A 23,587-nucleotide genomic window follows, 5' to 3' on the forward strand; every position below is an offset into this window, starting at 1 on the left:
AGGGGGGAAATCACATTTTCTATAAGAAAAGAGAAAAATATTAAACTAACTCTTTGATATGTAAATGGCATATAACATTAGTTTTCTGTGTACCATATAATGATTCAATATACTGTATGTATATATTGCAAAGTGATCACAATAGTAAGTCTAATTAATAACCATCATATTGTAATTTGTAATTACAAATGTTTTTTGTTGTGATGAGAACTTTTAAGATTTATTCTCTTAGCAACTTTTAAATATATAATACAGTATTATTAACGATAGTCATCATGCTGTCCATTCTATCCCCAGAACTTATTTATTTTATAACAAGCTTATTTTTATGTAGTTTTTGTAACAAGCCACTTGTTTTGGCTGTATATGAATTCTCTCATAATAATGGATTAAATATGTACACTAAAATTCTTTGAAAATAGGGTTTAAACATAAAGTAGTTATCATAATACAGAAACTTCCTTTTGAAGTTTATGACCATTTTTCCAAATTTATTCAAATATTTTTGTTCTGTCTATTTGATAGCAATTCTCAGATTTAATAATTATCTCTTATTTTTTTGTTATTATTTAATAAAAAAAGATTATGTACAGAAACACAAATTTTAAAATCTGAATATACACTGTGTACCAGTAAAAATGTGTAATAGTTTACTAAAAAGTTTGAAAACTCATCACTAGCTTATTTCTTGAAACTAAAAATGGAAAAACTAAATACTAAAAAGCATTTTGAAGACAAAACTCATGCTAGGCCCTGAGTAATAAGACTTCTGTCACACACATGTTTTGATATCAGTATATTTAGAAAAGGTGATGGTATCAACATTAAGAATGTTAAAGTACAGTCACATTATTAATGTCAGAAACTGTCATGCATTTTTAATATAGTCTCTAATGGTTACATGCAAAGGATCTTTTAATTAATTTTGTTAACTTCATTACAGTGTTCTGCATTGTATCCTTTAGAATTATTATATAAAGGCCCCAAGTCCCCCAGTGTGCATTTCATTTGCCCCTATCCTTCTTCATTTTAAAGAGCATCATTGGAATACAGAGTTCATAACAACATTTCTATCTGCTTAATTGAGTAAATGCATCTCATGCAGATTAGGAATAGCTATTTTATGCTGCCTGTTTTTCATGACCTAATTGCTAATTTGCCCTCAAGTCTATCTGCTTTACTGCTAAGATTGTGCAGTATCCTCTGAGGGCTATCCAAGAACTGCATTGAGGAGTAGGGTGTGGTGCTCTTAAGAAAATGATATTTTAGAGGGGGATATATAGAAAAGGGTAATTTCTTTAAAAATAAATATTCTTTTAGGAAGTTTCCATGCAAAAAGTGTGATATCTATTTGGAAAATTTTTGGCATTTAGTTCTTTACTAGAGGCCCAGTGCATGAAAATTCATGCACTGGAGTGGGGGGGGGGGGCGGTCGCTCAGCCCGGCCTGCCCCTTCTCACAGTCTAGGAGCCCTCAAGGGCGGGAGGCGACCCGGCCATCAGGAGAAGGTGATACCCCATCACACCTCTGCTGCTGCCACTGCCGGTAGTGCAAGCCTCGGCCAGCCCTGGTTACCTGAGACTCAGGCGACCCTGGGCGGCTGGGCAGCCACCATCTGAGCCTTGCCTGTGCCTCGGGCCAGCCCTGGGCAGCTGGGGGCTGAGGGGACTGGGGAACTCAGGAGGCAGGTGCGCAGCAAGGCCGGCCACCCCGGCAGGGCTGAGGGGACTGGGCACCACATCTTGTGGCTGTGGGCACTACCATCTTTGAGGGCAGGGCAGTCAATTAGCATATTCCCTCCTTATTGGCTGTGGGCGCCACCATCTTTTCGATGGCATGAGGGCCAATTAGCATATTCCCTCTTTATTAGATAGGATTATAAACTTTTAATCAATTTTATGTTCTAGGTTTAAACAAGTTAAACATTTATAAATATAAGACTTTTTCAGTGTTAATAATACTTTTATATATTTTCTATTTATATGAGTTTATTCTAAACCAAAAATTGTGAAATCAAAGTCCTGTCATGAAACACTCCATATCATGAATAGGAAATAATGCATTTGAGTTATTTTATAAAGAAACTAGAGGCCCAGTGAACGAGGGTCCCCCAGCCTGGCTAGTGATTGAGGCCAATTGGGGTTGCGGGAGGTTGGCCAGGGGGAGGGGCCGTGGGAGGTTGGCCAGCAAGGGGAGGGGCCACAGGCGGGAGGTTGGACGCTGACCCTGCTCCCAATCGGGCCGGTTCACTGGCCGCACTGGGCGTCATAGTGACTGGTCGTTACGGCATTTTGGTCGCTGGCTTTTTATATATAAACTAGAGGCCCGGTGCATGATATTCGTGCACAGGGGGTGGGGTCCCCTCAGCCCAGCCTCCACCCTCTCCAATCCGCGACCCCTTGGGGGATGTCCGACTGCTGGACATCCCTCTCACAATCTGAGACCGCTGGCTCCTTAACTGCTCACCTGCCTGCCTGCCTGCCTGATCACCCCTAACTGGCCCCCCTGCCGGCCTGGTCGCCCCACAGAGCCTGCTGTTCGGTTGCTTGGTTTCCCCTCACTGCCCCCCCCCCCCCCCCCCCCGTGTCCCCACGCAGCCTGCTGTTCAGTCGTTTGGTCGTCCCTCACTAACCCCCCTGCCAGCCTGGTCACCCCACGCAGCCTGCTTGTTCAGCTGTTTGGTCGTCCCTCACTAACCCCCCTGCCAGCCTGGTTGCCTTATGTAGCCTGCTGTTTGGTTGTTACTGTGAGGGCTTTGTGACCAATTTGCATATTACCCTTTTTATTAGTATAGATACATGATTTATAGAAGAAGCCAATTGAGCCTGGTAGGATGGGTGGACACAATAAGGGCTAACTTTGTTCCCACAGGCTACGGCTGAGGTTCCAGAGGGGTATCTCAGCTGCAGGGGTTTCCTCTGAGAAGTGCGGGGCCTAAATCCCAAGCTGGGCTCCCCAGCCCTGAGCACCAGAACCAGGAAGAGGAGCCCACATAACATCTGACTGTGAAAGCAGCACAGTTTCTGTCTGCCAGGAAAACATGGGAATCTGCTTGAGGAACAGGCACTCTCTGCACAGAACTTCATTTGCAGCCACTCACCCTAGCCTCTGGCGGAGGGAGGATGGGGTGGACTAAAGTCCTGTGAGGAGAGTAGGGGTCAAGCCACCAGGATCTCTGTGCTAAGTTACTCTACCACACTGCAGACATCATCTTTCTTGGGTGGAGCACTCCCCTCTGTGTGGCATCAGCCTGGGAGAAATCAGTTGCCCCACCCTCTAAACTTCTTGCCCCAAACTGAGGAGTCAGCTGCCTTGGCCAGGGTGTAGAGGTCTGGACACACTCAAGGGGTGTCAGTGGCTGAGTGTGGGGCTTTAGGGTGGGAGCCAATCCAACCAATTTTCTGTGAACCTGATTGGCACTTCCTCCTCACAAGGTATCTGACAGAACCACCCTCTTGGCTTCCCATAGACCCACTCTCTGGTCTTTGTAGGCCCCACCCACTTGACTCCTAGTGGTTCTGCCCTGCTGAGCTCTGGGCAGAATCCAAGACAAACTGAGTCATGTGGCTCTTAGACATGGGCCACACCCACTACCTTCCCTGAAGCCTAACCAGCACCTCCCCCTTGTGGGAGATGCACTAGCCCCATTCTCCCAACTCTGACAGAAGCTCTTTCAGTGACTGAGCCTAACAAGCAGTCTGTAGGCGGAGGTAGCTAGAGGTGGAAATGGGGGTGCCTTGGGAATTGCTGACTTGCCTCTGGCTCTGATTCTGGTCAAAGCCAGTCTTGGTGTGCCTCTTGGCCCTTTCAACGTGCACTCAAGCCCAGCAGAGAGAGCAACAAACTGTGGATCACTTGTAGCTCCAAACAGGTTGCCAAGGGCAAGATAAGCCTGCACCAGAATCCCTGCCAACAGTCCCAGAACCAACACACCCATTAGCCAGGCTCAAACAATGCCAGAGCAGAATCCAATAACTTCACAGTCGGCACATCCAAAGGCAGATCTCAGCAGGAACCAAATTCTGCTGGGGCAAATATCTCTTTGTATAGTCAGTACCTGCACAGGAGCTTGCACACTGTGGTTGGGGTTGAGTTTCACAGCCAGCCTGAGGGTTGATCCCATCCATGCATGAACAGGCTAATAGTAAACAAAACTGGATTACAACAGGAGGGCTCATATAACACACGAGGACATTCCTTGAGCACCCAGCTCAGGTGATGAAGGAGACTGCGCCATTGAGTCCCATAGGACACCTACTTAATAAGGTCACCCCACAAAGACTGGGAGTCATAGCGGGTCTATTTAATACACAGAAACAAGAGAAATACAGTTATGTACAAAGGAGCTCCTAGAAGACTGTCAGCTCATTTCTCAACAAAAACATCAAGCCATTAGAGATTGGCATGAAATATTCAAAAGAGGCTTCCAAATGGGATGACAAAGAAACAGGCCCCAAATGAAAGAACTCTCCAGAAAAAGGAACTAAATTAATGCAAGCAAGCATTTTATCAGATATAGAGTTCAATGTACTGGTTAAAAGGATGCTCAAGGAACTTAGTGAAAACTAAAACAGCATGAAAAAAAAATAGAAAACATAAAAAAACGACCACTCAGGAATGAAGGATACTCTAAGAGAAATAAACAGTAGGTTGGATGAAGTAGAAGTTTGAATCAATGATTTGGAAAAGAAGGTAGCAGAAAACACAGTGGAATACAACTCGGCCATAAAAAATAAAGAAATCTTACTTTTTGCAAAAGCATGCATGGACCTGGAGAATATTATGCTAAGTGAAATAAGTCAGACAAAGACAAATCACATATGTGGGATCTCATGAACAAAATAAACTAACAAACAAAATAGAAAAGACACTTAGATGGAGAACAGACTGACAGCTGTAGAGGGAAAAAGGTTGGAGTCTAGGTGGAAAAGGTGAAGGGTATCCTGGCCGTGTGGCTCAGTTGGTTGGAGCTTCATCCCATACACCAAAAGGTTGCGTGCTCATTTTCCAGTCAGGACACATACCTATGTTGTGGGTTGGATCCTGTCGGGCGCATTTGGGAGGCAACAGATTGATAATTTTCTCTCCTATCCATGTTTCTCATTCTCTCTCCCTTTTATATCCATAAAACATATCCTTGGATGAGGCTTTAAAAAAAGGAAGAAAGAAAAAGGTGAAGGGATTAAGCAAAGGGAAAAAACCCAGATACAGACAACAGTGTGGTGATTATAAGAGGGAAAGTAGGTAGGGGGAGTTAGAAGCAAGTAAAGGGGGAATAAATGGTGATGGAAGAAGAGTTGACTTGGTTCGGTGAACGTACAATACAATATACAGATATAGAATATATAGGATTTTATATCTGAAACCTATATAATTTTATTAACCAGGGTCACCCCAATAAACTCAATAAAAATAAATTTAAATAAATGAATTGATTGTAAAGGTTAAAATTTTAATAGACAAAAGGGGGTAGGAAGGATAGAAGTAAAATTTGGTATTTCCTTTACCTTTTTCTTTGTGCTATATATGATTTCAGAACAAAATCAAATAATCAAAACCTACTGCCAAATACTTCTTTTATATCTGCAGAGATTATAATTTAAAACATGAATTAAGTTTTCTTTTTGTTCTGTGGTCCCCATTGCATGCCCAATGATGGATCTAAGTAGGGGTGCCAAGGGACCCCAGCAGTCTCCCTGTCAGCCACCATCCCTGCTGGTTTTTATAGCCCAAAGTTATGGGGACTTCTTCCTGACACTGGAACCCTGGGCTGGGGCCTGGTGTGGAGCTGGGACCCCTTGCTCCTCACAGGAGGCCTCCTCAGCCAAGATATCCTCCCGACCCTGATTAAAAACATACCACACATGAGTGTCTAACCAGCCAGTTCCATGCCACCGCCCCTCCTACCAGTCTTAATGTGCTTTCTTCTTTACTTCTATAGTTGTAGGACTTCCGTTCAGCCAGATTTCAGGAGGTTCTGAATGATGGTGGTTCTGAATTTTAGTTGTAATTTTGATGTGGTTGTGGGAGGGTGCAAGTACTGGTGTTTACCTTTGCCACCATCTTGGTTCCTCTATCTCAATCTTTAATATTGAACCAGACTTGCATCCCTGTAGTAAATACCACGTGGTCATTGTGTATGGGTGGTTTTTTGTGTGGTTTTTTTTTTTAATATATATTGCTCAATTCCACTTGCTAATATTTTGGAGATTTTTGCTTCTATATTCATGGGAGATATTGATCTATAGTTTCCTCTTTTTGTACGGTCTTTGTATTATTTAGTATCAAGGTAATACTAGCATCATATAATGAACTGGGAAATATTCCCTCTTTTCTGAGAGAAACTGTAGAATTACTGTTAATTCTTTAAACATTTCACTAGCAAACTAAGCCTGGATATTCATTTTCTCAGTTTGTAAATTACACATTGAATTACCTTTATAGGGCTTTTTAAATATCTACTTCATGTATTTGTTTCATGGATGATTTGGGGTAGTTACTATATTTTAAGCAATTGGTTGATTTCTTCTAAATTGTCAAATTTATGTATAGGGTTTTTCCTAATGTTCAGTTATTGTCCTTTTGATATCTGCCTGTCTTATAGCAATTTTTCCTATTTCACTGCTGATATTGGTAACTTTTGTTTTCTCCCCTTTTCCTTTGTCAGTTTTGCAAAATGTTTATCAGTTTTATTGAGCTTTTCAAAGAACCATTTCCTTGTATCATTTATTTTTCTCTATTGCTTTTGTTTTCCATTGCATTAATTTTTGTTCTTATTTTCATTATTTTGTTCCTTCTGCTTGTTTTGATCTTTTGATTTTTTTTCTTTTTTAAAAAAATATTTTTATTAATTTCAGAGAGGAAGGGAAGAGAGAGATATAGAAACAGCAATGATGAGAGAGAATCATTGATTGGCTGCCTCCTGCATACCCCCTACTGGGGATCTCCTGGGGTTCTTTTCCCAGCCTTACAAAGGGTTCAACAGTCTGGAGAAAGGGGCTGATGCATAGATTCAAGAAGGAGTCCATAGACGAGAGATAATTTTGAAAGGCATTGGGGGTCAGAGGACCTTCAGCTAAAGGAGCTAGAAGACTTACCCTTGTCTAAGGACCCCATGGTATTTATTAACACAATTTGTCCTAAGGCAAGGTGGAGATAATACACTTCAAAGGGTAGGGTATCAAAGGGTACTGTCAGTTTGGGGAATAGCCTACAGCTGTTCAGGTGTTTGACCAACAGGAGGCAATAATATGCAGATTTAAGATGCTCTGAGCTGTCTGGCAGCAAGCGATTATCCTATTCAGGTTTGGGGGAGATGCTGTTTAGCTGTTCCAACAGGTAATTACAGTTGTGGCTCACCCTTGTTGAGCCGCCCAAGCTTCACCAACCTTTTGGTGAAACTCTTGTAATTATGACATCTTGGAATTGGTTCCCGGCAGGGATCAAGCTTACAGCCCAGGCATCCAACTTTGATCTCCTGGTTCATAGGCTGATGCTCAACCACTGAGCAACACCAGCCGGGCTGTTTGTTTCTTGATGTGGAAGCTTAGATTATTGACTTGAGGTTTTTCTTTTTTTTTTAATGTAAGCTTTTAGCACTATAAATTTCACTCGTAGCACTATTTTGGTATGTCTCACATGTTTTTATAAATTATATTATTTAATTCAGTTTGTCTTTTTTTATCTTGAAACTTCCTCTTTGATACATGAATTATTTAGAAATATGTAGTTTAATTTCCAAGTCTTTGAGGATTTTCCAATTATTTTTCTGTTATTGATTTCTAGCTTGGTTCTGTTTTCATCAGAAAGCCCACCCTGTATGATTTCAGTTCATTTAAATTTGTTGAGGTGTGTTTTAGTATATATTTCATAAGCATTTGAAATGTGTATTCTGCTGTTGTTGAATAGAGTATTATATAAATACAAATTATATCTAGTTGGATGATGGTATAGTTGACTTATTCTAAATACTTGTGGATTTCTGTTTAGATATCCTATCAATTGTTGAGAGAGGGATGTTGAAGTCTTTGAAAGTAATTGTGATTTTTTTTCTATTTCTTCATTTCCATCATTTTCACATCATGTATTTGGCAGCTCTGTTGTTTGTTGCATACATACACTTAGGATTGCTATGTCTTCTTGATGGCTTGACATTTTTTAAAATCATTATATAATGTTTTTACCTTTGGTTCGTAGTCTGCTTACCTGATATTAATATAGCTACTACTACTGCTTTCTTTTAGTTAGTATTTGTATAGTGTGTCTTTCTCAATCTTTTTACTTTCAAACACCCATATTGTTATATGTGAAGTAAATTTCTTGTAGATAGTATGTACATAGGTCACAATATTTTATCCACTGTATCAATCTCTGTTTTAATTGGACTGTGTAGACCATTTGCATGTAATGTAATTATTGATATGTTAAGGCTTAAGTCTGCCATTTTAATTTTTGTTTTCTCTTTGTTCTCTTTTTTCATTTCCCTGTTTTCTTTTTCCTGATTCTTTGTGGGTTACTTGAATATTTTTTTAGAATTCTATTTGGATTTATTTATCGTTTGTGTAGTGTATTACTTTGTATAACTTTTTTAGTAGGTGCTCTAGGTATATGTTAAATATACATAACTTATACATCTATGTTGTCCACAGTTTACCAATTCAAGTGATATGTAGAAACATTTCCTCCCTTTACCTTTCCCACTTATAATTGTCTTATGTATTTTCTTTACATATATTGAATGTTATTGTAATTCAGCTGTCAAGCATAACTTAGAAAACTGAAGAAGAGGAGGAAAACTCTATTGTGTTAACCCATCCTATCTAATAATAGACAAATATGCAAATTGACCACACCTCCGACACACCCACAAGCCACGCCCACAAGCCACACCCACCACCCAATCAGAGCGAGAATGCAAATTAACCCAAACCAAGATGGCTACAGCCACAGACAACAAGGTTTCCTAGGTAACAGAGGAAGCCAAGCTTTCTGCCTGCCCTTGCCAGGCCTAAGCCTCCACTCAAGCTACAAAATTTCAATTATAGAAGGTAAACAAATTCAAACAAATGGCGGCAGAATGGAGCTTGAGAGAGCAGGCCAGGGTTGCCGCCGGCAACAGGGGAAGCAAAGCTTTCCGCACACCCTGGCCGGCCCACCCGCTTAAGGCAACAAAGTTTCAATTATAACCCCAACACAAATGGCTGCGGGCCTCGGAGAGAGCCCCAGGCTTGGCTCCGCTCCAGGCTACAAAGTTTCAATTGTAGAAGGAAAATAAATTCCAGATACCAGGGCCTCCACTTGGGTTGCCAGGGGGCTTGGCCAGCCTGCAAACCACCACAGGCCCCTCGCTCAGGCCGCCCCACACCTCAAGGGAACCCCCACCTGATCAGGGACACCCTTCAGGGCAAACCAGCTGGCCCCCATCCCTGTACCAGGCCTCTATCCTATCTAATGAAAGAGTAATATGCAGATTGATCATCACTGCAACACACAATATAGCTGCCCCCATGTGGACAAAGATCCTGCCCCCATGTGGACACAAGATGGCCACCACAAGATGGCCAGCAGGAGAGGGTAGTTGGGAGGCACCCGGCCTGCAAGGGAGGGCAGTTGGGAGACACCCTGCCTGCAAGGGAGGGCAGTTGAGAGGGACCAAGCCTGCAAGGGAGGGCAGTTGGAGGTGATCAACCCTGCAGGAGAGGGCAGTTAGGGGTGACCAGGCCAGCAGAGGAGGGAAGTAGGCTGGCAGCAGAGTGGTTAGGGGGTGATCATGCTCGCAGGCAGAAGCGGTTAGGGGCAATCAGGAAGGCAGGCAGGCAAGCAGTTGAGAGCCAGCAGTCCTGGATTGTGAGAGGGATGTCCGACGGCCCTCAAGGGGTCCCATGTTGGAGAGGGTACAGGCTGGGCTGAGGGACAACCCCCCTCCGTGCACGAATTTCGTGCACCGGGCCTCTAGTATTTTTATATTTCTCTTATTTTTTCTTTCTTCCTATTTTTAAAAATTTTTTTTATTACTTCCTTTCTTTTTGGAGAATTTCCTTTAGCCATTATCAGACAGGTCTCCTGGTAACAAATTTTCTTACTTTTTCTTCATCTACAGTTATCTTGGTTTTCCCTTTGTTCCTGAAGGATATTTTCACTAGACACAGAATTTTTTTTTAACTAAAACCTCTTTATTTAATGTATTTTTAAATTGATTTTTAGAGACAGGAAGGGAGAGAGAAACATCAGTAATGAGAGAGAAACATCAACCAGCTGCCTTCTACACTCCCCCTACAGGGGATTGAGCCTGCAACCTGGGCTTATGCCCGGACCCGAAATCAAACCGGTGACCTCTTGGTTCCTGAGTCTATACTCAACCACTGAACCACACTGACTGGGCTCACTAGATACAGAATTTTTTAAAAATATATTTTTATTGATTTCAGAGAAGAAGGAAGAGGGAGAGAGAAATAGAAACATCAATGATGAGAATCATTGATTGGCTGCCTCCTGCATGTTCCCTACTGAGGATTGAGCCCGCAACCCGGGCATGTGCCCTTGACCAGAATCAAACCCGGGACTCTACAGTCTGCAGGCTGATGCTCTATCCAGTGAGCCAAACCAGCTAGGCTAGATACAAAAGTTTAAGTTAACAGTTCTTTACTTTCAGCACTTGAAAATGTTGTGCCACTTCACTCTGGCTACCTGTGTTTGGATACAAATTCTATTGTCATTTGAATTGCTTTTCCTCCACAGGTTAAGATTTCATTTCTCTCTTACTACTTTTAAGATATTTTTCTTTTCGTTTTCTTTTTTGCTGTTGACTTTTTATTTATTTCTTTTAAGAGTGTTTCTTATTGCTTGTCAAAACATTTTTATATGGCTGCTTTAAAATCCTAGTCAGATCATTTGTGTATCTTTTTCATCTTGTTGGCATCTGTTGATTTTCTTTTCATTCAAATTGAGATATTCTTGATTCTTGATATGATGAGTATTTTTTATTAAAACTTGTACATTTGGGGCATTATAAGACTCTGGATCTTATTTAAACATTTTCTTTTTTCTGATGTTCTCTGACAAAGCTCTAGTAGAAGAAGGACAAGGTTGCTGCCCTGTTATGGTCAGGTAGGGGTGGGAGTCCAGGTTCCCTTCATGGCCTGTATTACAGCTGAGGGAGAGTACTTGTGAATACTCTCAGGGTGGGAGGGTATGGGCGTTCCTGCTTGTCAGTAGGCCTCCACTGATAACACCCTGGCTGGGATAGGCAAGAATGTCTATTTACTGCTCCCCACCTGGCTTCTGAAATGGGGTGGGGGAAAGAATGGGGGTTGCCTCATTGCTGCTGGGCAGCTGTGAAAGCCCTGCGTGTCCTCTCTGCTTCCTCTGCGACCATCCTGGAAGGGCAGGGTAGGGCACCTCATTATCCTTGGATGGACATGGAAATCCAGGCTACCCACTCATTCTCTACTGACTCTACAGGGAAAGGTGGTCCTCATTACCTCTCAGCAGGGATGAATGTCTGGCTTCCTACGACTTCTCCTACCTCACCCTGGTGCGGAGACTGTGGTGCCTTGTTACCGCCTCACAGTGGCAGGAGTCTGGGCTTCCCATTAGCCTTGCTGGCATGGGAAGGGTTTTGTCAGTTCTTCTTACCTGAAGTAGATTGGCTGTTATCTAAAAGTTCTGTTTTGGTTGTTTTTTTCTTGTCTTAATTTCCTTTTTTTTATTTTTATTTTTTGGTCTGGGATGTATGAGGCAAAAAACAAAACAACTCACCACCTTGGTGTTCATTGAGTCCTGCCATACCTAGCTGGTCTATCTTCTCTCCACTATTCAGAATCATGTTGTGTTTGTTTCAAACAAAAAATTTAGGACTAAAAAAAAATTAAGACTTTTAGCTTTTCTTAGTGGGATGACTGTGGAAAAGTATTTCTCCATTTTTCCAGAACTAGAAGTTTTGTACTACTTTTTTAAAGTGATTTTTAAATGCTTATTTAAAAAGACATCGAACGCTTGTAATGGTGATGAAACACCTCAGAAATAAATACAAACAACCAGATTTATTTACTTCTTTTTTATAAGTGGTTCTCTATAAACAGACAAAATTAGTTCTCATGAGATGGTTTCTTGTTTATGTGGGCTGTCCCTTAGCAGTACTTTGTTCAAAATAAAATAAAAAATTGAGAGAAGCTGAGTAATGTGACAGGCTTCTTCATGAGGAGTCACTTTTATGGCTTCTTCTTTTCTAAAAACGTTCTCAAAAACAAAAACCTAGCCCTGGCCAGTTTGGCTCAATGAATAGAGCATCGACCTGTGGACTGAAGGGTCCCAGGTTCGATTCCAGTCAAGGGCACATACCTGGCTTGTGGGCTCAATCCCCAGTAGGGGCCATGCAGGAGGCAGCCGATCAATGATTCTCTCTCATCATCATTGATGTTTCCATCTCTCTCTCCCTCTCCCTTCCTCTTTGAAATAATAAAAATATATTTAAAAAAAAAACAACAAAAAAAACTGCCTTCTATTTGGGCTTATATGGTACTCTGGTGATACTGTATGTGATTGTTGATACCTTTGTTCCAAATTCACATGTCATTTAAGTTACTAATTTCCTGTTATGGTGTCAGGGTTTGTTGTGGGGGTTTTTTAAGCCAGCAACTCAAAAGCCTGCAAATATTAAGGTATTGAAGCAATATAAAATAAAATATAATAGTAGATTCCACATAATTTCTAATTAAGGTAATATTCTTTCTAAACAGAACTGTTTCCCACGGCACTATATTCTTAACTAGTGGCCTGGTGCACAAAATTCATGCATGGAGGGGGGTTCCCTCAGCCCAGCCTTCACCCTTTCCAATCGGGGACCCCTTGGGAGATGTCCAACTGCCAGTTTAGGCCCAATCCCACAGGGTTCAGGCCTAAACTGGCAGTCGGACATCTCTCTCGTAATCCGGGACCGCTGGCTCCTAGCCGCTCACTTGCCTGCCTGCCTGATCACCCCTAACTGCCCTCCCCTGCCAGCCTGATCTCACTCCCAACTTCCCTCTCCTGCAGGCCTGATCTCACCCCCACTGCCCTCCCCTGCTGGCCAATTTGGTTCTGATTGGTCGGTTTCTATGCCAGTCAGTGTCAAAAGCTCAGCCTCTTAGGCAGCCATTGGCTCCTCACAGTTGACCCAGATTTGGTTCTGATTGGTCAGTTTCTATGCCAGTCAGCGTCTTCGGGCCTATCTCCGGGCCTGATCAGAGAGGCGGGGCTGATCAGCAGCCCCTGTGGAGGCCCGGAGAGAAACAGAGGCGTGGCTGCTGGTGAAGTCCGAAGAGAGGCAACGGCTGATCAACAGCTGCCACGGAGTCTGCGGATCAGACCCTGCCTCTCTCTCCAGGCCTCTTTCTGGGCATGATCCACAGCCCCCTCGGCAGTCAGTGCTGGGTCGCTGCGCCCGCACCAGCAGCAGTCAGTGCTGGGTTGCTCTGCAGGACTGACTTCTGGTGTTCGGTCGAGCTTTCGGTTGGTCGTTACGGACCCTGGGTTTTTATATATTGGGTGTACATTATTTTTGGCCTTTTTTTTTCGTTGGGCTGTTTATCCCCTTGTTACTTTATAGTCTATTTGTCAATCTTTTGTTTGTACTTTGACATGTAGAAGTTCTTTACAAATCTCTTATTTCACTCTTGATTTGTTATTCTATCTTTTATCTTTTTTATCGCAATTGGGTTTCTAGTTAAAATTTTCTTTCTTTAAATAGTACAGGTAGTTTTTTTGATTTCTCATTGCAAGATTTTTATTGTTTTGGTATTAAATCAAATCGCCTATCCACCTGGGATTTATTTTTGTATGTGTCTCAGTTGTTATTTTTTCAAATTGATATTCAGTTGTGCCGGCATCATTTATTAAATCCTTTTCCCACTGTATTGAAATATTTATAGGTTCTCTATTCTCATCCAGGATTTTGTCTATTCCTATGCCCATAAATTTTATTAAATTATAGTACATGCAAACACACTCACACACACAGGATGGTAAAGATATGGTTATAAGGTTGTGTGGTTTTGACAATAGTAATTAAGAATGGAGTTGCTTCTCAATGTTAACTCTCTAATCAAAATTGGATTTAATGAAGAAGCCAGTTGATAACTAGCTATTGATAACTACCCCTGATGCTGCCAGATTAATTTTGCCTTTGTAAATATTGAAAAGATAAATGTATACCATTTTGTGCCAGGTACTTTGATAGGGGGTATATAATTTTTTTTCACATAAAATTTATGAGGTTAGATTTAGCTTTCTTTTACAGATCAGAAAATGACACTTGATCAAATAGTTAAGTTACTTGCCCAATATTTAACTATTAGGTGGTAAAGATAGGATTAAAACACTAATGACCAGGCTTTTTCAATTGTGCCAGAAATGAGATGTTTCATGTAAAGTACTTTTTTCACAGTTTTTAAAATTTTTATTTTTAAATTACATTCAATATTATTTTGTATTAGTTTCTGGTGTTAACATCATAGCAGTTATATAATAATATACTTCACAAAATGTTCCCCCAATATTTCAAGTACCCACCTGGCATGCATAGTTATTACAGCATTGTTGACTATATTCCCTATGCTTTACTTTATGTCCCTATCATAACTACCAATTAGTACTTCTTAATCCCTTCACCTTTTTCACCCAGCCCTCTAATGGCCCTCCCTTCTGGCATTCATCAGTCTGTTCTCTGTATCTATAAGTCTGTTTCTATTTTGTTTGTTCATTTATTTTATTCTTCAGATTCCACATATAACTGAAATCATATTGAAAGTACTTTGAAAACTAAAGATGTATACAAATTGCTATGATGATGATGTCATCATCATCATCTCATCATTAGCATCTCTGAGTATTTTTTTGTTTTGATTTTTATTTATTGATTTGAGAGAGAGAAACATCAATTTGTTGTTCATTGGTTGCTTTTTGTTTGTGCCTGACTGGGAATCGAACCCACAACCTTGGTGTATCAGGATGATGCTCTAACCAACTTAGCTACCTAACCAGGGCCTCTAAGTTTTATTTTAAAACAATGCTTGCAGTGGGAAATGCACACTAAAACGTATAGCTAAATAGTTTGATGGAAAATAGGTGTTCTTACAAGATACGGTCTATGAATAAAATATTAAAAATTATTTTTGTTCTTTTAAACATTTTTTAGAGCCGAAGAAAGTTAAAGTAAAAAAACCAAAACCAGAATTTCCTGTATATACACCTTTGGAAAGTGCATATATTCAATCATATGATCATGGAACTTCTATAGAAGAAATTGAGGAACAAATGGATGATTGGCTGGAAAACAGGAACAGAACACAGAAAAAACAGGTAAATAAGCTTTTCAAAATTTATTTTGTGTCAAATACATGCAGACAAGTACATTAAATATAGATTAACAGCTACATATCTCAGTGAGCTCAGTGATCTATCACTAGAGAACCAAGTTAACCATTGCCAAGATCAAGAAATAGAACATTGCTATTATTCACAGTGGTCAAGACATAGAAACAAGCAGAGTGTCTTTTGATTGATGATTGAATAAAGAAGATGTGGTATATATATGCAATAGAATACTACTCAGCCATAAGAAAAGATGAAATACTGCCATTTACCACAACGTGGATGGATCTTGAGAATATTATGCTAAGCATGCTAAGCAAAGTAAGTCAGACATAATGACTCAAGAATCATGATTTCACTCATAAAACTGAAGGGAACAAATGAACAAACAAGACATATAAAACCTCATAGATACAGACATCAGTAGTTACCAAAGGGAGGGGGGTTGGTGAGGAGGGGTGTTGTAAATTGTAAGTAGGGTCAAATATATGGTGATGGAAGGAGATTTGAATTTCAGTGGTAAACACACAATGCCATATACAGATGATGTGTCATAGAATTCTACACTGCAAACCTATATAATTTTATTAACCAACTAGAGGCCCAGTGCACGAATTTGTGCAACAGTTGGGTCCCTCGGCCTGGTCTGCGGGATCGGGACCAAACCAGCTCTCCGACATCCCCCAAGGGATCCCAGATTGTGAGAGGGCGCAGGCCAGGCCGAGGGACCCCACCGGTGCACGATCAGGGCCGGGGAGGGACGCGGGAGGTTGGCCAACCAGTGAGGGACCATGGGAAGGCTCCAGGGCATGTCCGGTCCATCTCACTCAGTCCCGATCGGCTGGACCCCAGCAAATCTACTGGTCGGAGCATCTACCCCTTGGTGGTCAGTGCACATCATAGTGACTGGTCTACCGGTCGACTGTCTGCCCCCTGGTGGTCAGTGCATGTCATAGCGAGCAGTTGAGTGGCCTTAGCATATCGTTAGCATATTACCCTTTGATTGGTTGAACGGACAACTGGACAACCGAACACTTAGGATATTAGACTTTTATTATATAGGATGTCACCCCAATTAAAAAGAAAGAGAGAGAGAGGGATGGAGGGAGGGAACATTTCCAGTACACAGAAGCCTTACTCATGCTTCCTCCTTTGGCCCATGAGCCAGGAGGTCACAGTTTGATGCACTACTTTCCTTTTCTCCCAGCTAGATATCTATTATCCTGACTTCTAACATCATAGATTAATCTTTCCTGTTGCTTGAAGTTTATAAATGAAAACATCCTTCGTCAATTCAGGCTGCTATAACAAAAATATAATAGATTGGGTAGCTTAAAGAACAAACATTTATTTCTCATAGTTCTGAATATTGAAAAGTCCAAGATCAAGGCATCAGCAGATTTGGTGTCTGGAGAAGGTGCTCTTCCTAATTAATAGACAGTAGTCTTCTTGCTCTGTCCTTATATGGCAGAGGAGGTGAGAGAACTCTCTGAGGTCTCTTGTAAGGTCACTTACTTCACTTATGAGGGCATATCACAATGGGAGTTATGATTTGAGGGGAACACAAACATTCCATTCAGAACACATGCCATATGTAATCTTCCATCTACTCTCCTCTATTCAATATAATATTTTGAGACTCATTCATTATTGTGTATAGCAGTGGGTTATTCATTTTTATTGCTATATAGCAGACCATTTAGAAATATATACAGCACAAATTATTTTTTTGTTGGAGATTTGCATTGTTTCTAGTTTTGGGCCACAAAATAATTTCCTGTGAATATTATTATACTTTTAATACATTTTATAAAAAATGTAAATTTTTATTTTTGGAGTTATGTTGCAGGGTCAACTTCAGTAAATACTTCTAAACAAGTTTTTTTAAAATGCTTGTATCAATTTCTACTTAAGCAGCATGATATGAAATTTCTAGTTACTCTGCATCCTTGCCAATAATTGGTCAAGTCTTTTATATTTTAGCCATTATGGTAAGTTATGTAGAGATATCTAATTATGTTTCAATTGTCATATCCTTTGATTAATAAGATTGAGTTTATTAAACACTGATATCCTCCTATACACAGAGCCTTTTCAAGTCTTTTTGTACTAGGTTGCCTGTGTTTTTTGATACTGATTTGTAAAGAGTTCTTTTTATATTTCAGAAATGAATCTTGCATATATTTCCTCCTTCTGGCTTGCTTTTTTACTCTCTTAATGGTATCTTTTGATGATCAGAATTACTAATTTTAATAATAAATCTTTTCCTTTTCTTTACTTGGTGTTTTTTTGTGTTGTGTTTAAGAAATATTTTCCTATCTCAAAATAAAGATATTTTCAGCCTAGCTTGTTTGGCTCAGTGGATAGAGCGTCAGTCTGTGGACTGAAGGGTCTGGGTTTGATTCCAGTCAAGGGTACATGCCCGGGTGGCAGGCTCCATCCCCAGTAAGAGGCATGTAGAGGCAGCCAGTCAATGATTCTATCTCATCATTGATGTTTCTATCGCTCTCCCCTCTCCCTTCCTCTCTGAAATCAATAAAAATATATTTAAAGATAAATAAATAAAGATACTTTCAGATCCTTCTAGAAGCTTTAATAGTCTACTTTTTACATTTAAGATCAGTTATCCCTGGAGTTGATTTTTGTGTTGGGGGTAAAGTAATGATCAAGTTTAATTTTTTTCCAAAAGTCTTTTATACCAATTTACCCAATACCAATTAATAAAAAGACTGCATCCTACAGCTCTACAAATATGTCCGTTTTTTCATAAAAGTGTCTATTACCATATATTTCTATTTCCAGACTTTTCATTTTATTCCACTAATCTACTTGTCCATTCTTGTGCTGTTACCATACAGTTTTCACTACTGTGCCTTCATAATAGATAGCTGGTACAGTAATTTTCCAGCTTTGTTTTCCTTCTATAAGATTGCCACTTTATATTTTTGTATAAATTTTTAAAGTAACATCATTTTCCACAAATTATTCAGGTGCCATGTTCACTTTGAATTACATTGAGCATATAGATCAATTTTGAAAGAATTGGCATTCATACAGCATTGACTCTACAACCCATGAGTAAATCCATTTATTTAAATCTTTTAAAAAAAATTAACGCATTACAGCTTATTATCCATATATATTTACTTATTTAAATAAATAAATATATATATATATGGATAATAAGGGGCCATCATGAACAAAACAAACAGACGGACGACCAAACAGGCTGCATGGGGCAACCAGGCCGGCAGGGGGGTTAGTGAGGGACTACCAAATGACTGAACAACAGGCTGCATGGGGCAACCAGGCCAGCAGGGGGGTTAGTGAGGGATGACCAAACAACTGAACAGCAGGCTGCATGGGGTAACCAAGCCGGCTGGGGCGGGGGGGGGGGGGGGGGGCAGTGAGGGACAACCAAACAACCGGACAGCAGGCTGTGTGGGGCGACTAGGCCAGCAGGGGGTGGGCAGTTGGGGGTGACCAGGCTGGGGGAGGCAGTTGGGGGCAACCAGGCCAGCAGGGGTGGCAGTTAGCGATGACAGCGATTAGGTCATCAGGCAGAGGCAGTTAGGGGCAACCAGGCCGACAGGGAGGGCAGTTAGGAGTGACCAGGTTGGCGGGGGCAGGGAGGCAGTGAGGGGCAACCTGGCCAGCAGTGGGGGGCAGTTAGGATGAACCAAGCCATCAGCGGGGGCAGTAAGGGGCGACCAGGCTGGCGGGAGGAGCAGTTCGGGCGATCAGGCCGGTTAGATATCAGGGCAGAGGCGGTTAGGGGTGATCAGGTTGGGAGTGGGGGCAGTTAGGGGTGATCAGGCAGGCAGGCAGGCAGGTGAGCGGTTAGGAGCCAGCAGTCCTGGATTGTGAGGAGGATGTCCGACTGCCTAAACCGGCAGTCGGACATCCCCCAAGGGGTCCTGGATTGGAGAGGGTGCAGGCTGGGCTGAGGGGACCCTCCCTCCACCCCCACCCCCACCCCCGTGCATGAATTTCATACACCGGGCCTCTAGTGTGTACATATTACACATTTTTTTCTTGGATTTATTTCTGGGTATTTAGTGTTTTTAGATGGCTTTGTGTATGATATTCTTACTTAAATTTCACTTTCTACTATGCCTGGTATATAGAAATACAGTTGATTTTTGTATCCAACAATCTTGCTAAATTTTTAAAATTCTAATAGTTTCTCTGAATATTATGTGTTTTTTCTCTTTTGTGCTAAGAATCTCCAATACATGTAGACTAGGAGTGATGATAGGCATCCTTGTTTCTTTATCCATCTCAAAAAAAAGCTTCATGTATAAATTTTTTATAATATTTTAAAATACATTTTTATTCATTTTAGAGAGAGTAAGGGAGAGGGCTAGCTAGATAGAAACATCGATGAGAGAAATATCAATTGACTGCCTCCTGCATGCCCCCTACTGGAGATCGAGCCTGCAACCAAGGCATGTGCCCTGACCGAGACTCAAACTGTGACCTCCTGGTTCATGGGCCAGTGCTCAACTACTGAGCCACACCAGCCAAGCCATCTATAAATTTTTTCTGGTTAATCATTAAAATTACTTATTGAACTTTTTTCACCACAATAAGTCTATCTGACATACATAGTCACCATACATAGTTACAAAAAATGTGTGTGTAATAAGAACCTTTAAGATTTACTTTACTAGCAACTTTTAACTATGCCATACAGTATTAGTAACTTGTTACCATGCTGTACATTACATTGCCATGACTTGTGTATTTTATAACTGTTAAGTTTTTTCCTTTTGATCCCCTTCAGTCAGTTCACCCACCCCCACACCCCATCTCTGATTAGCAGCAATATGTTTGCTTTATCTGTGAGCTTAGACTTTTTTTTTTTAGATTCCACTAAAAATGTGAGGTCATTTGGGAGATCATATAGTATTTGTCTTTCTCTAATTTATTCTACTTAGCATAAAACCCATTAGGACCATCCATGTTGTGGCAGATGATAAATTTCATTCTTTCAAAAAAGGCCAAGTAATATTCCACTGTATATATATATATACCACAATTTCTTTGTCCATTCATCCATTGATGTACATTTAGGTTGTTTCCTAAACTTAAGTGCTGTAGATAATGCTGCAGTGAACATGGGGGTGCATGTATCTTTTCCAGTTGTATTTTTGTTTTCTTCAAATAAATGCCCAGTAGTGGGATTGCTGAGTCATATGATAGTTCTATTTTTAATTTCAGCCACTGTTTTCCATAATGGCTGCACAATTTGCAATCCCACCAAAGTACCAGAGGATTCCCTTTCTCCACATTATTGTCAACATTTGTTTGTTGATTTATTGATGATAGCCATTCTTGTAGGTGTGAGGTAATATCTCATTATAGTTTTATATTATATTTCCCTTATGATTAGTGATACTGAGCATTTTCTTTTATGTCTGTTGGACTCTACAGAAATATCTGTTTGGGTCCTCTGCCCATTTTTTAATCAGATTGTGTTTTTGGTGTTAAGTTTTATGAGTTCTTTTTATATTTTTAATATCCCTTAATGGGTATCATTGGTGAATATCTTCTTCCATTCAGTAGGTTGTCTTTTTGTTTTGTTGATGGTTTCATTTTCTGTGCAAAAACTTTTAAATTCAATTTAGTCCCATTTGTTTATTTTTTCTTTGTTTCCCTTGTCCAGGGAGACATATCCAAAAACATATTGCTAAATACTATGTCACAGAGTTTTAAAGAGATAGTCTTTACCTCATTGTATATTCTTGCATCCTTTTTCATAGATTAGATTAGGTGTGGGTTTATTTCTGGGCTGTCTGTTCTCTTTCATTGGTCTCTGTGTCTGTTTTGATGCCAGTACCATGCTGTTTTGATTACTATAGCCTTGTAGTTTGATATTAGGTAGTGTGATACCTCAAACTTTGTTCTTTTTTGTCAAGATTACTTTGGCTATTAGCAGTCTTTTGTGGGGGTTTGTTTGTTTGTTTGATTTTTAGAAATTTTATAATTATTTGTTCATTGTTATTTTAATAGGAATTGCTCTGAATCTGTAGATTGTTTTGGGTAGTGTGAACATTTAACAATGTTAATTCTTCTTATCTGAATAAAGCATATTATTTATTTGTAACGTCAGTATCTTTTGTACTTTTCTGCTTATAGGTCTTTTACCTCCTTGGTTAAATTTTTTCCTAGGTATTTTTTAAAATATATTTTTATTGATTTCAGAGAGAGGAAGGGAGAGATAGAAACATCAATGATGAGAGAGAATCATTCATTGGCTGCCTCCTGTATACTCCCTACTGGGGATCAAGCCCACAACCCAGGCTTGTGTTCTGACCAGAAATCGAACCATGAGCTCCTGATTCATAGGTTGGTGCTCAACCATTGAGCCACACTATCCAGGCTAGGTATTTTTTTATGCAGTTGTAAATGGGATTGTTTTTAATTTCTCTTTTAGTAGTTTGTTATCCTATATAATAAAAGGCTAATATGCAAATTGTCCCCCCTGGAGTTCGACCAACTGGGAGTTCAACCACTTGCTCTGACGTGTGCTGACCACCAGGGAGTGGCGCGGAATGAAGGAAGGCCCCAGCCGGCAGCCAGATGGCCCCAATCAGCCCTGATCACTGGCCAGGCCTAGGGACTTTACCCATGCACAAGTTTTGTGCACTGGGCCTCTAGTTGATGTGTAAAGATGCAACCAATTTCTGAATATTAATTTTGTATTCTTCTACTTTACTGAATTTGTTTATTAGTTCTAATATTTTTTTTTATGGAACCTTTAGGGTTTTCTATATTATGTCATCTGCAAAAAAATACAGTTTTACTTCTTCCTTCCCAATTAGGATGCCTTTTCTAATTTTCTTGTTTGATTGCTCTGGCTAGGATTTCCAATATTATGTTGATTGGAAGTGGTGAAAGTGGACATCTTGTCTTACTCCTGATTTTAAAGAAAAGCTTTCAGCTTTTCACTGTTGAGCATATTGTTAGCCATATGGGGCCTTTATGTTGTTGAGGTATGTTCCCTTTATCCCTACTTTGCTGAGAGTTTTTAGCAACAATGGATGATGGATTTTGTCAAATGCTGCTTCTGCATTTTTTGATATGATCATGTGACTTTTAGCCTTTATTTTATGTGGTGTGTCACGTTAATTGACTTACAGATATTGAATCAATGTTACCTCAGAAATAAATCTCATTTATCATGGTGTATGATCTTTTTAATGTGTTGCTGAATTCAGATTGCCAATATGTTGTTGAGTATTTTTACATCTGTACTCATCAGAGATAATGGCCTATAATTTTCTTTTGTGTAGTGTCTTTGGTTTTGGGATCAGGGTAATGCTGGCTTTGTAAAATGAGTTTGGGAGCCTTCCCTCTTCAATTGTGAGAATAGTTTAAGAAGCATAGATATTAATTCTTCTTTTAATGTTTGTTAAAATTTACCTAGGAAGCCATCTGGTCCAAGACTTTTATATGTTGAGAGTTATTTTTTATTATTGACTAGCATCTGTCTGCACCTGTAGTCTAGATGGAATAAAAGTTCAGCAATGGAATGCCTGCCAGCACTTCCATTTCCGGAAATAGTTGCCTCAACCCTTGCCCCTCCAGGCCTCGCCCAGAGGTTAGTCAGTTTACTAGTAGTCCCATCCCATATGCCCCTGGTGCTTTTTATGTTGCCCATGTGCTGGAGCTTTGAGCAAGTGAGTTTGAGAGTGAATGAGTCTGTGTGCTGTCTCTTTAAGTCCTGCAGTACCTTGGTCTCCCATAGCCCTTATTTCTCTGGGACACAATCCTTACCAGTTTTCACAGCCTGATGTTATGTGGAATCCTCTTCCCAGCACTGATGTCCCACTTTGGGGAGCCTCGTGTGGGGCTGCAACCCCTCTCTCCTTAAGAGGGAACTCCACCACACTGAGTGGGGGACTCTTCTGTATTGGATATCCACCCCTCCTACCAGTCTCATTGTGGCTTCTTCTTTATATCCTCAGTTACAGGAATCCTCTTCAGCCAGTCTTCGGGTGGTTCTCCATGATGGTTGTTCTGTAATTTAGTTTTAATTTTGATGTGGCCATGGGAAGAGGGGAGCACAGAGTTTATCTACTCTCCCATCTTGACGGGAAGCCATCTATTCCCTGTTTGTGTTATTGAGTTTAAAGTTCTTTATGTATTTTAGATGCAAGTCCTTTGTCACCTATGTTTTGCAAATATGTTCTCCCAGTTATGACTTGCTTTTTATTAAGTGATAGTGTTCATT

General features: G+C 40.5%; 1 protein-coding gene across 2 annotated transcripts in view; it reads left to right on the top strand.

Moving 5' to 3' along the window:
• Positions 1-23,587, top strand: part of DNAJC1 (DnaJ heat shock protein family (Hsp40) member C1) — a 214,157-nt gene that overhangs the window by 98,985 nt on the left and 91,585 nt on the right. For both annotated transcript variants that reach the window (XM_054725810.1, XM_054725817.1), the window contains one exon: positions 15,173-15,336. In XM_054725810.1, the coding sequence (XP_054581785.1) occupies positions 15,173-15,336 (164 nt within the window). The remainder of the gene's footprint in view (positions 1-15,172; positions 15,337-23,587) is intronic.

Source organism: Eptesicus fuscus, chromosome 2 (assembly GCF_027574615.1).
Source record: "Eptesicus fuscus isolate TK198812 chromosome 2, DD_ASM_mEF_20220401, whole genome shotgun sequence".
NCBI classification, from domain to species: domain Eukaryota; kingdom Metazoa; phylum Chordata; class Mammalia; order Chiroptera; family Vespertilionidae; genus Eptesicus; species Eptesicus fuscus.